The following is a 13,657-nucleotide window of genomic DNA, read 5'->3' on the forward strand; positions in this document are numbered from 1 at the left end:
GTTCCTGGATCTATGTTCTTGGAGGTTTTGTTGTCTGGATCTGAAACTAGGATGTGACCTGCTTAATAAAGTGGATTTTAAAGCTCTTGGCTACAGTGGTAACTAAATTCTTAATGCAGCCTGTCAGACTGGTATAGCAAAGGTAGTAGGAAATGTGAAGAGCATTGAAGAGAAAAGCAAGATTTGGTGCCGCTGTTCCTTCTCAGGGAAAAAGAGAGGTCTCAGTTTTCCTTGCACCACCTAAAGTTCCTTGAGGCTTAAGTAAGGAGTTTTTACCTCATTTCTGTACTGTAGCTGAAAGCACTGACCTGCGATCAGATACAGAATCTAAACAATGTGCTTCATTGTTATATCTCACGTCTTTATATATGAAGTATTATGAGTGTAATTTATATACAGAGAATCCATATCTTGGCAGTTGCTAGACGTCACTGGCAGGGGTTGTTGGCTTCACTGGCAAGTAGCTCTCAGGGCTGGATGGCAGGATTAGCCCTATATGTGGTATGTTCAGCATCTGTGTGACTTCTGTTAAAGCAAACACATTAATTTTTAGAGTGCCATAAAGATTTCAGTCATCAGATCCAAAGCATCTGGACTCAGTAAATGCATCCTGAATTGACCTTTTCACATGAGAATGTGGGGATTGCAGTTACATATTTCCTCATAGAGAAACTTCCCTTTTATTTCATGACTTAGTTAACAGTGTAGCAACTACCCTGAAAATTCCCTGTGCAGCAGCTGAGATTCTTTTCCCATCCCATCTTTGAAAGTCTAAAGTCTCCAGCAATGAAACTGAAGTTTGCAACTACTTTGTTGCCCAGTTTTGGTTTTATTTTTATAGTCATCAAATGCACCATGATCCATTCTTGTCAAGCACTTTTGGAAAGAAAGATTACTGTTGTACCCCACTGTACTGGAGATACTGTACTATATCGATTGTCTAAAGTTTCACTGAAATATAATACAACCAGAAGATGACAATTTTCTGCAGCTGGAGAAATGCCAAGATACAGCTAAAACATTTATTGATGTAGAAGACAAATTTAAAGCAGAAATCTGATTTCTGTTATATCAGATAACTAGTGTAATATGCTATCAGTTTACTTGGTGGACTTCCGGTGCAGTCAAAAGGCACCGCCGCATGTATTATTGATAAAGGGCTATATCCTCAGTAATAGGACACAGATGTCATTATATTTAAATTAGATACAAGTTGATTGAAGTTCTTTTTTGCATTTTAATGGAGGGTTTTTGCCAGACACAATGAGATGTATTAGTATTTGTTCAAGTATGTCAAGCTTGTTTTATTTTAACGGGGAAAGCTCAGTTTGTTAGAACTCAGCTGTGCATTCATACATTAATATCCATTTGTATAAGTTGTCACTTATATGTGAAGAACTATATGATTGGTACGGTCACTTTGTCATTATAACTTACAATTGTCCTGTTAATGTATCCGTTTGACCTCTCTGTATATGTTAGTTGACCTCTGCGTACTCACTTTTCTGTTCTTACAGCTGGAAGTTGATTGGAATAAAATCAAAGCCAAAATAGAGATGGAAATTGCTAAAGAAAGAGAACGAGCAGCAGCCAGTCCTGCGGTGAGAGCTAGTGTAACTGTACAGCAATAACTGCCCTTTTGGTCACCTTCATAAGTGCTTCTCGAATATATTGTACTGGCATATTTTTCCAAACATTAAAAAGCCACAGCAGAAGTTTTCTGGGGAACAGGAGTGAGAATCAATGTAGTTCTTGTTAACTGTTGTAAGGCAGGCAGAATTATTTACTTACTACAGTCTCATTTTGAGCAGGGTTTTTGTTCTAATGCTCTAGGGAGTAGCTATGCTGTAGTCCACAATACATGTATGAGAAAAAAGGGAAATTGACTGTCTTTCTGTTAGTGGCTTTTAAATTTAATTGTCACTAAAATTATTTAACCTTGGTTGCCTCTAATTTAAATACCTATTTTCCTTTCTAAGCACCTAGTTGAGTAGTTTGGTTATTTCTGCAACCTCAGGGACCTCTGAAAAGACTTGTTTAAATTGCCCCAAAACAAATTCAGCGAGCTGTCAGTGTTGAAAATTAAAACAGCTTGCACCTATAAAGTACAAAAGAATATTTTATTCATGGTTGGGGTACTACATATTTCTGCTAGTATGTATGTATGAGCAAGTTCTTTAATAGATCTTTTTATTACTTCAGCAACTAAGGTTTGTCACTAGCAAGCTATCAATAAATGATATTTTCTGAGATAAATTGTTTAAAATACTATGCAATGTGCTTTGAATGTTGCCTGAAGTTAACAGCCAGCATTGTTGGTTGGTTTTGTAGTGTCCAACACATATAATTGGCAGTGTTATTGGAAGCTTCCTTAAGGTTCATATATCATACTAATTTCAAATAAAGAAGAGCTTTCTATTTATTTTTTTCTGCCCAAAGCACTTGATTTGAAAAAACTGTTTTTACATTTGTGTTATTTCATCAAGATATATTTTTGATTTACATATGAAAGTGGCTGCATATGTTAGATGTTATTTGCAGAAGCCCTTTGCATTACAAATATGTGAGCAGGTTTTTCATAATTGACATTGTATCTTTTCAAATGTTGCCATCCAAATGTTAAATATCTGTATATCTGTCAATTTTTTTCTGGTTTGTGAATTATTATGTGACACTGCTTTCATAGTTCACAAAATTCTTAATAAAAACAAGTTTTTTTAAAATATGTATCTAATACATGATGCATTAGGTGATCTGCATTGATTTATTTGACTGCTAAATAAAACAACATTTTTGATGTAGCTCATCCGAAGCTCTACAGTATTCTGGTGTACTGACACATGGCAAAGTGAACACCTTCACCTTCCATTGACTTGCAGAAAGCATTTACTAGTTCCAGAATTGAGTTCAAAATATCACTAATGGCAAGTGTCTAATGTTAAATTTATGATGCCTGGCTCAGATGCAACATAGTGCAACAAAAGCAGGTTTTGAAGACTGGTCTAGTGGTAGTACAAAGTCAGGGTTTCAGCTCAGTCTTGCTCTTTTACTCTTGGACCAGTTGGAAGTACAGCAGAGACAGCAAATTCACTCAGCTTCTTAAAAATGCCTGGTGCAACAACTAACTGTTGCATAGACTGAGATAAAACAGAGGAATGGGTGCCACACTTACCACACTGACTGCTGTTCAGGCTGATGTCAGTGTCATTCACAGAAAGTGATACATCAGGTTCTCCATATCTCAGTGGTGATGAGAAGTGCTGTATTTGTAGGTGGTGGGAAAGATTGTTTAGTTCCTAGGCCAAAACACAATAAAGACCTTACAGTATTTATCAATGGTCAGATCTATTTTATTTCCACGCATGTCCAGTCCTGAACTACATGCTATGCTGAGCATCTGTGTGTTAAATAGAAAACAAATCAAAACAAGCACTGGTTATTCTTTCTTTCATCAGGTTCTAATAAGCAGGTAACTTGGTGCAATTCCAACCTTTGTTATGAAATCTGAATTTTAGAATATTCTCAGAAGATAACGTTCATATGTGGCTTACTTGCAATTGTTGCAGCATTTTCACATACTGCACTTGCCATTCCAAGGAAAGTACCATCTGTCCAGTCCAAGGTAATTTTGTGCTAGTTTCTCTGGGGGTTTTAAAGTTCTGCATTGCGTTTGTCTGTGCCTGTTTTCAGGCATTTTCAATAGTTTGTTCAATGTCATCTATTTAAGTAAAAGTACCTGAAGGATACATTTATAACAAGCTGCAAAAAGCCTGTGTACCTGCTTCAGAGGGCCATCTTTGATGTATTCAGATAAGATTGGTGTATTAGCAAGTAGAAAGACAAAACTACTTTTACCCTACTTCTTATGCTTATATCATATTGCCTTTTTCCAAACCCTGATTTAAAACCTTTCAGAGCTGTAAATAAAATGGCTGTTCAGTTGCTGCTTGCATTATTGTCCAGTGCAAGAATACTGATTCTTCAATGATTTAAGTATACCTATTTTAAAAATAGCGCACTATTTAATTATTGACTGTTTAATTCAAAGCATCATAAACCAATTTAAGAATGGATTAATATGATTGAAATGTAATTGGTTTACATGCTGTTGTGATGGATCATTTATTCAAATATATTCAAATTTACCACAGCAGGATGGGTGTTGTAGTTTGCGAGCTTTGTTTGACCTTGACCACAGTTTGACCTGGTGTTAAGAAGGGAGATTTAAATGGAAATGTGAAAAATGTATCTTTAAGTGAGGTAAAAGTTGAGTGTTTAAAAGCCATAAATTAATTAGGAAAGCAATATACTGACAAAAAAAAAGTTGTGTGTATTAGGTAGCATTTCTGTCTTAAACTCTGCAAACATTGCATTTATCTCTCCTTGGGAAATGACATAAAAATACAGATTCCTTCACCACCCCTCATTCTAGACATGTAATGGGGACTAACCTAAATAATCCATTAAGGTAAGCCATACCCTTCCCTGCATTGGAGCACACCCATTTTTACTTCCCAGTCTTCATGCATTGTCCCTCATCTGCTGAGTTATGGACAGAGGTTGTTTCGGTTCCCTGTGGACAGTTCTATATTTATGAAGTCTAGCAGCCACCATACACTTCTAAGAGAAGTTACTGGTGGTTGCTAGTGGTGACTGCAATGAAGAACAGTGGAAAGACTGTTTTAGAAACATCCTCTTGAATTTGTGGGGAAAAAAAACCAATAATTTGAAATTGCTGCTTTAATCTTGCTTTACACCATGGTTTAACTGTGGTTTGCAACTATTCCAGGTAATGCAATTGGTTAAAGAAACATTCTTCATTTTTACCTCTAGCTTAATTTTTTTATGGTTTGCATATTTTTGATAGTTCAGAGGAAGAAGGAAAAATATTTTTTGTGTTTTGGTATTGAAGGCAATAAGACTTTGAGGTCTTCATTTGTCTGTGGGATTTTATCCTTTGGAAAACTATGAAGTTTTGAATTACCTGACATGAAAACTTAATTTTGCAGTATATATATAACCATTTTCTACTTCAGGAAAGTAATTGTTCATCTCTAAAAGATTCTGCATGTAAGATAACTCTGGGTATATCCAATTTGTAGAAGAGGACAGAAGTTGTGTCATAGAAGCATCTTTGAGGTAGATGAGAGGTAACAGCAGTTAAGGGGTCTGGGAGTTAACAGGCTTTGATTGTGGCTTTGCTGTGGCCTTTCACTGCCTCACTTCTTCCATCTGCAGATGGGAGTAATGTATTTCGCAATGTTGCAAAGTTTGGTTTTGGATTCTATGAAGTTAATGCACATAATGCAGTCAGACACTGGAAAGGCTGACGAGTCATAACTCTAAAGGTTTTCAAACCCCAAACCAATAAACAATAAATGTCATGGTGCTTGATGAAGATTCCCAGTGGTGTTATTCCCTTATCGACAGGTGAAGTCATCCCGTAGTCATCCGGCACACCTGTGCAAGCTGGCAACAGGACCAAGCCGTCTCTTCAGCTGAGCCCAGCACCTGTAAAGATACCATTTAGCTTTCAAAAAAAAAAATAACAGGGATTTTCATCATTTATAAAATAGAAGGCATCATTTTGGCAAGATGTTAATCTCAAGTTTTGCCAGAATGATGCCCTTCCTGCAGCTACAAGCTTTTGAGGCTTACAGGATTAATCAAGCAGCTTAACCATGACACAAGAAATTCACAGATATACCATTAAAGATTCTCCCAAATGAAAAGATTCTTCTGGGCTATATCAAAAGCAGTATGACCAGCCAGTTGAGGGAGGTGATTCTTCCCCTCTACTCCACTCTTGTGAGACCTGCCCTGCAGTGCTGCGTCCAGCTGTGCGGCCCCCAACACAAGAAGGATGTGGCCTGCTAACGTGTGTCTAGAGGAGGCCACGAAGATGATTCAAGCGCTGGAGCACCTCTTCTATGGAGACAGGCTGAGAGAGCTGGGGTTATTCAGTCTGGACAAGAGAAGGCTCCAGGGACAATTTAAAGAAGCCTCCCAGTGCCCAAAAAGGCCGATAAGGAACCTGGAGAGGGACATTTTACATGGGCACATAGGGATAGGACAAGGGGGAGTGGCTTTAAACTGACAGAGGGGAGATTTACTTTACACATCAGGAAGAAATTCTTTTCAGTGAGGATGATGAGGCAGTGGCACAGGTTGCCCAGAGAAGCTCTGGCTGCCCCATCCCTGGCAGTTTTCAAGGCCAGGTTGGACACAGCTTTGAGCAACCTGGTCCAGTGGAAGGTGTCATTGCCAGTGACGGGGGTGTTGGTGCTAGATGGTCTTTAAGGTCCCTTCCAAACCAAACCATTCTAGGATTCTGTGATAATCTATGCTATCTGCTGGGCTCAGCTGAAGAGGTATTGAAGAGCTAATGCCCATTTGCAAGGAGCTCATATCTGCTGCAGCCTTCCCACTTTAAACCTTAAATAAAATGTTGAGGTATGGAAAAATGAAAAGTACTTGGAAATGGGTGTAGTCTGCCTAGTGATGGATCCATGAAGAAAAACACTCATGCAGTGAGGACACTGCTTCTTAAAATAAACTAGGAGACTTCTACTTTCTGAGCTTTCATTAAGTGATTGGAGCATGCAAGCCTCCGACATATAAACCATTGCAAATTGTTGCTCTTCCAGGAATTACAGTTTTTGAGGGTTGACACATCTGCAATGAATGGTCAGTGAAGAACTCCATTGTTCATCGTTTTTTTCCAAAGCTGTCATGAGTCATCCTACTTTCATTCCAGATGATAATCAGTGGTTTTCCATATAAATTAACCAATCTGCATATTCATTTCTATTCAAAATAGAACATATAAAATTCTGTGTAAGTGCAAAATAGATACATGTCATGATTTTACCCCATTTCAATTATTGGTTGATTTATATTGATGACTGTGGGGATTAGATCTGCCAACTGTGTTTTTATCTTGCACATCCATGGAAGTAAGAATTTACAATAAAAAACCCAAGGCCAACTATTTCATAACCACAAGAGAGCATAAGTTCTATTTTACTTTGTGAATTAATATTGATATAGTCAATTGAAAAGAAGATTATAGGGTTGATATATCTAGAAACAAAGGCAAGGTCAAAGATACTTTGAAAAGAGTTAACCATGGAAGGAAAAATGGAGAAAATAGGCACTGCAGGATGTTAAATCCTTGATGACTGTGGCCAAGTCCTGGCAAAGGCATGTGCATGTGCTGCTCTTCATGGACTGTGTGTAATCCAGCTGGACTCACAGAGTCCTGTGCATAGGAGACTAAACCTTTCTCTCCTGGTATCCTCCTCTTTTTCCCCCAGGTTGGAAGCTTGTAGCATGCTGGATTTTGGCATTTCCTGTAAGGTACTAACCCTGCAGCTGACTGCATGTGGTTACAAAAGAGTCCACCAAGACCTGTGAGAACACCCACGGAACCAGGTTTCCACTAGTTTGCTTAAAAATGATTAAAATCACTGCAGAAGAAAATGCAAAATTCTGCTTGGTGAGCACAAAAGAGCCCAAGCAGGACTTAGCTGTTTGCCGCTGCTCTAAAAAGGGACAAATTTCATCTGCATTATAGCATGGTGTCCTAGGAAGCCAACTTGGCTTGATAAAGTTGTATTGTTTTCAGTTGCCTTGTTCACTTCAGAACAGTCAAAATAGTAAATAATCAATAATGGAAAAGCTAGAAGCTTTCTAAAACAAATGTCGTTCTTGATTATATCGCCTAGAGGTAGAGGGACAATTGGGAAAAAGCAATTTATTGATTTTTACATTTCCGGATTGATATTAAACACAGAAATCTTGAGACTTCCATTTCTTTATTTTTGTGACATCAGATATATCCCATGTCACATTAATTCAGCGGCTTCAATATCAGCTGTTTCATGACTCTGTAAATACAGTTGTGTTCTACTTGCTCATCTGAATATATATATGATTGGAATTGCAACGGATATAACATTACTTGTGGTTTTATGCAATCAGTGGGATATGCAGATGACTGTGCACTGAGCCCTGTGTTAATATAAAGAGAGCATGGCAATCATCTACCCAGGAGTTATCCTGAGTGTCTAGCTACTGTCTTCTCCTAGGACCAGCTCTTTGCCTTCCTCTAAAATCTGATGTACTAATGCATCCTCTGCACTGATATTTCACGCTGTATGGTATGGGGGAAAGTTGGGGAGAAGAAAAATTTTTACAAATTGGTTGTATGTAAAGATCTGTATTTCCAAAGTATATTTTATTCATGCAATTCAGTCAACATTTGCCCCATGCTATAAAATTCCGAATACTGAAATGCAAACTGATAGTTTTAATTCAAGTACCTTTGCCTGGCTGTGAATGTTTCTACTGAGAACTGAGTGCTGCATATGAAAATGTGGTGGTCTGATATCTCCAGGGAAAGAGGGGGATATGTTCATTCTCTGCACAGAGCTAGGCAAGATGCCTGGAACAATTAGATTAAATGGATGAACAAAACATATAATGTTTTATTACTTCTCTGTCTTTTTTGAAGGGACTGCAAGAATTTTTTTCTTTATGTAAAGAAATAACTGGTAGTTGGAATGCTGCCGTTCGGAAATAATCTAATCTCTATACTAAATCAGAATTCAGGTTTTCTTTGAGATTAAACCTTCAAATCAAACTTTGAGGTATGTCTTCAAAAAAGGGAAAAGGGGGCTCGTATGTACATCTCCATGTGCTGTGAAAGATCCTCAGTTCCACCCCAAGTGCTAACTTCAAGCTAGGAAAAAGGAAAGTTATTTTATGAGGTCTTTGAGCGCAAACCGGTTGCAGTCTCAAGGGGAGAGCTCAGGTGAAGCTCAGGGTAATTGTGCACGAAGCAATAATCAATGGATAACTAAGGACTAAGTTAGATACTCCCAGCTAATTCAACAGTGGTATTGGTAAGGATCAAGATGACTTCTGCCCTTTGTTGGTGTTTATTATTTGCCTTGCTAATGTAAAGTTTTCCAGTAAAAAGCACCCAGTACCTTGACAGGACTACTGTCTGCAGATAGACATGAGCACAGGCTATTCAAACCTCTCCATGGAATTGCTTCAGACTTGACCTTGAGTAATTTAATACAGGAGTGAGTCTTGCCCAGTCTTTGGTGTCCACTTGGCTTGGGCATGACCACAGGGACTGATGTGCCATGGGCCAAAGATGATAATGCTTTGATTTCTATTTAAGACATTTTTCATTGACAGCTGGACTTCTTAGAAACTGTGTTAGCCATCCCCCAGTAAGGGCATAGCACCAAACTGGGCCATATTTTATGCACAATCTTTCCTTCTCAGAATGTTCTCCTAGACCCAAGTACTTTGGCATAGAAAAAGGAGGCTGAGGAAAAACTATTGATTTATCCAAAGTCATATTTCAGTCCTGAAAGTTGCTTTTTCTACTGCATCTGCCCAACGTATATTCTGGCAGTGAATGTCCCACAGAAAACACACACTTTTTCCAAGTTTTCCTTGTTCAGACTGCTTAAGAGTTGATCAGAAGTGAACCATGGAGAGATGAGTCTTCCTTGTCCTTTTCATGTGTAAATGAACTTTTCCTTCTCCCTGGTCCCTCCACAGGCTCCTTGCTGGGGAAAAGAGGGAGGACAGCTCTGCCCAAGGAGGGCAAAATAGTAATAATGCAATATTAAAGTAGAACTATACAGCAGTGAGTCCTTCATTTCTATGTTGCTATTTAAGATACAGAATTACCCCATTATGTGGCATATTTCATTGAAGAACAGTCTTCCCATCAGATGCTGGTTTTTATAAAGGTCCTAATATTGGTTCCCTTGTTGCATGCAGCACTGCTCCCATGTCAGCATAACCCAAGAAGCTTCAGATGGGAAAGTGTGTCAGGATTGGGTCTGGATTCTCTGAGTTACAACTGTCTCAGGCCCTCCTCGTCCTCTTCCTCCTCCTTTGGCTGCCTCTATTGCCTGCACTATATAAAAAAGGGCTCATCTTCATTCCAGTAAGAGCAGGGTTGCCACTTCAACCAGATACAAAGATTTTATGCAGCATCTGGGAACATCTTTCTGTCTTAGCAATTTTGTCTGTGTTGTAGAAATGTTTAGAAGCCACACCAAGAAATATTTCAAAATTCAGATGCAAACATCAATAGCTACAGCCGTATCTGTATCTGACATATATACAAAGCCACAGTTCTGCAGAGTGACAAATGCATCTCTTGCACCTAAATCATAGAATCATAGAATCATAGAATAGTTAGGGTTGGAAAGGACCTTAAGAACATCTAGTTCCAACCCCCCTGCCATGGGCAGGGCCACCTCACACTAAACCATGTCACCCAAGGCTTCGTCCAACCTGCTCCTGAACACTGCCAGGGATGGAGCATTCACAGCTTCCCCTGGGCAACCATTGCAGTGCCTCACCACCCTAACAGGAAAGAATTTCCTCCCCTGTTTAAGTTTTAACCCTTACCCCCTTGTCCTATACGGCCTTGCCTGTGAGGGGACCAGGGGTATCTCATGCTTGCTCTTGCTGGGAGCTCTTTAGCTGGGACCCACCTAATAAGGCAGCTGTTTTTTGGAGTGAGGTTTCTTGGACAGTTTGGGGCAGGAGACTTGGCAGCAGTCAGCACTGAGGCCTGGTGTGGCATGTTCTGGGTTGGACCAGTCATTTCCCTTAACAGCAGCAGTGATCCCAGGTCACCTCAGTGAAATAAAGAGCACAGCATCAGGAGGTGCTAATATTTTATTAGCAAGCTTTGGAGATTGCCCTCCTTCATTTACCTTGCTAACAAAAGCAAGACTACGCACAACCACCACGTGATGTCAAAGGGGAAAGCCTGATATTGCTTTTCCCCATGCTCGCACCTACCCCTCCACCCATGGGTGTGGGGATTGCCCTGTCAAGCCGGTATCATGCAGTTGTGTCCATGCAGACCCTGCTGCCCATGCATGGTCTCCTGCTGCTTCCACAGATGAGCAAACCCGGCATTCCCATCGCACACAAGCCCACACCACGTTCCTGGCGAGGAGAGCTGGACTGCTCAGCTCTTACTGAACTGCAACTGTTTCCATCGCCCCACAAAGAACATGTCATTGTACCAGAGGTGATGTCCTCGTACTGGAGGCAGTGTCCCCAAGTCAGCTTCCTCCTGGATGACTTAATGACTTATCCTTCTTTTTGACCAGAAGCAGCGATTTCCGGCCAGCATGCTGCCCAGCCTACACTCCCGGGCAGGTGAGCAGGAGTTGCTCCCAAGGCTGCAGTTCCCTCCAGGGCTGCGGTGTGTCCCTCGGAGGAGCCCTGGGGTTTTGCAGGCTGCTCCACTGGCCACACCAGTATCCGCTTCCCATATCCCTCCGTGGGCCTTGGCATCCTGCGGGCTGTCCCCCTGGAGCCCCTGTATGTCCCTTCTGCAAAGCCTAGTGTCCAGCACGCCATCCTGCCGTGGACCCTACTGTGGTGGGCAACCTTCCAGAGATGTCGTCTCCCCGGGAGTCCACAGTGTCCCTCCGTGGAACGCCACTGCGTTCCTCCCGGAGACAGCCGTGTCTGGACCTACATCTCCCCTGGGAACCGACCGCTGACACTCCCCCAGTGATGCCAGCGTTCCGTCCCGCGGAGACCTGTGTGTCCCTCTGCTCAGCGTCCTGTCCGCGGGTCCGCAGCGGGCCGGGGGCTCAGCCGCAGCACCCCCCCCCCCCGCCCCGACCCCATCCCCGGCCCCGAGGGGATAGCGGGGGCAGCGCTGCGCCTCCTCGTAGCTGGGCAGGTGCTTCACCTCCTCGTAGCGGGGCAGCGGCGGCAGCTCCAGCCCCGGCCCCGGCCCCGGCGGGGCGGCGGGAGGCCCCGCGTCCGGCAGCGCGTCTGGAGGGGCGGCGGGGCAGGGCCCAGGGCCGAGCGGGGGGCGGCGGCGAGGGGCCCGGGGGCGGCGGCGGGGCGAGGGGCAGGCGCGGCGGCGGAGGACGCAACCGGCGGCCACTAGAGCCAGGAGGACGAGCAGTGCCGCCAGCCTCCGCGCCAGCCACCGCGCCTGCGGAAGCCATGCGTGCCCCGCAGCCAGCCCTGACCCGGCTCCGGCCCCGCCGCAGCCATCCCGCCCGCACGGCACCGGCCCCCTCCCGCCCGCCATCCTCCGTGCCCCGCGCAACCCGTGTCCGGTCGCGGCGCGCACCTCCCGCGGAGCCGGCGGCGCTCCCCGCGGGTGCGGGCTGACACCCCGCGTCCCGCCCGGCGGCAGCGCCGCGTTTTATCCGCGCACGTCAGGGTTTTAGCCCTGATGAAAAATTGATGGGGCCATTTGGCGGCGGTTCACCGGCTAATGCGGCGGCAGCGGTGCGGCAGGGGGCACGGGGCCAGGCTCTGTCCCTGCGCCGCGGAGGCTTGGGACCCGGCAGCCCCACACCCCCCAGAGGGGTCACCAACGGGGCGTCCCTGCCACCCGAGCCTCGAGGTAAATGTGCCCCAGAACTTACCGCTGAGCCAAAACTTACCTACCCCGATTGGTGGCAGGATCCCTGGCTAGGGATCGTCTGTGCCTGAGGACATGAGGATGAGCAATACCAGAAGATGTGGGATAAACCCAAGAGTGCAGGGATGAGCAGTACTTGAGGACACAGGGATGAGTGGTACCAAAGGACATGGGGGTGAATTACACCTGAGGATGCAGTAGTAAGTAGCATCCAGAGACATGAAGATAAGTGGTACCCGAGCCCTTAGTGACCCCGTGGGAGAGGGACCTGCAAGATGCATGGCACTTAAAATGGACAACTGCAGTGTTAGAGCAGGCAGCGGCAGGCTGTCTCTCTGGTGCCTCTGCAAAGTAGGCACAGATGAGAGTGAGCTCCTCACTCTTCCTTTTTGTTGTTTTTTATTCCTACCGTTAAGGTTTCACAGCTGTTCACTTGTTGGCAAGGCAAGGGGGTTCCCGTTTCACCCAGTGGTGACCATTGCCCACACTTCTGGGGACCCAAGCCATCATTTTGTTCAGCCCTCGTAACTGCAGCCCCTTGGGTGCATTGTTTGCTGATTACTTTCAGCTCAATTGCAAAACTCCTCAGGCAACCAGGAGAGAAGAGGGAGGTCTACTCTAGTCATGGAAAAACTTCCTAATATGAAACATGGCAAAAAGTGACCAGTACTTTTCTGCTTGGTTTCCTCTAAGGTGATCATGCCAAATCTGATACACATCAGCTAACCCACCTACACGACTGGCACATGTAATGCATTTGTTTCCTTTGTCCTGTTTACTTGAGCTGCGATGATTTTGTTGATGATATTTGTAAGCAATACTCCTACTGTTATCCCTACATTTGGTAATTCATGCCTATCATACCTATTATGGATTTTGTGATACTCAGGACCAAAGATGGGAAGAAAACATTCTCGGAAGTGATACAGCATTGAGCAGAGTTTGCATAAAAATAATCTGAAAGGAAGGAGGGGGTAATGGTGCTGGGCTTCTGGCAAACAATGAGAAACCACGGTTTCTCTCTCTGTCTTCAGGGGTTTATTCTGCGTATGCTTCCTTGCTTTATGGGCATTTGTCCCTGAACCTGGGAGCTGGGAACCATGGGAGAGGTGAGCTTTAGGCACAGTGCCAAGGCAAGAGGATGGTGGCAGAGGAGCACAGCTCCAGCCTCAAGTGCTTTAGGACCAACCTGCCTGGGCAGTGCCAGCTCTG

General features: G+C 43.5%; 1 protein-coding gene across 1 annotated transcript in view; it reads left to right on the forward strand.

Annotated features, from left to right (window-relative positions):
- IFT80 (intraflagellar transport 80) overlaps nucleotides 1-3,332 on the forward strand; it is a 52,976-nt gene extending 49,644 nt beyond the window's left edge. Inside the window, exon 19 of the mRNA XM_061452629.1 lies at nucleotides 1,518-3,332. Coding sequence (XP_061308613.1) covers nucleotides 1,518-1,631 — 114 coding nt within the window. The 3' untranslated portion in view covers nucleotides 1,632-3,332. The remainder of the gene's footprint in view (nucleotides 1-1,517) is intronic.
- The last annotated feature ends 10,325 nt before the right edge of the window (nucleotides 3,333-13,657 follow it).

The sequence above is a fragment of the Pezoporus flaviventris genome, unplaced genomic scaffold (assembly GCF_033815535.1).
Source record: "Pezoporus flaviventris isolate CSIRO_AGI_PZ_B2104156 unplaced genomic scaffold, CSIRO_AGI_Pfla_v1 ptg000013l, whole genome shotgun sequence".
NCBI classification, from domain to species: Eukaryota; Metazoa; Chordata; class Aves; order Psittaciformes; family Psittacidae; genus Pezoporus; species Pezoporus flaviventris.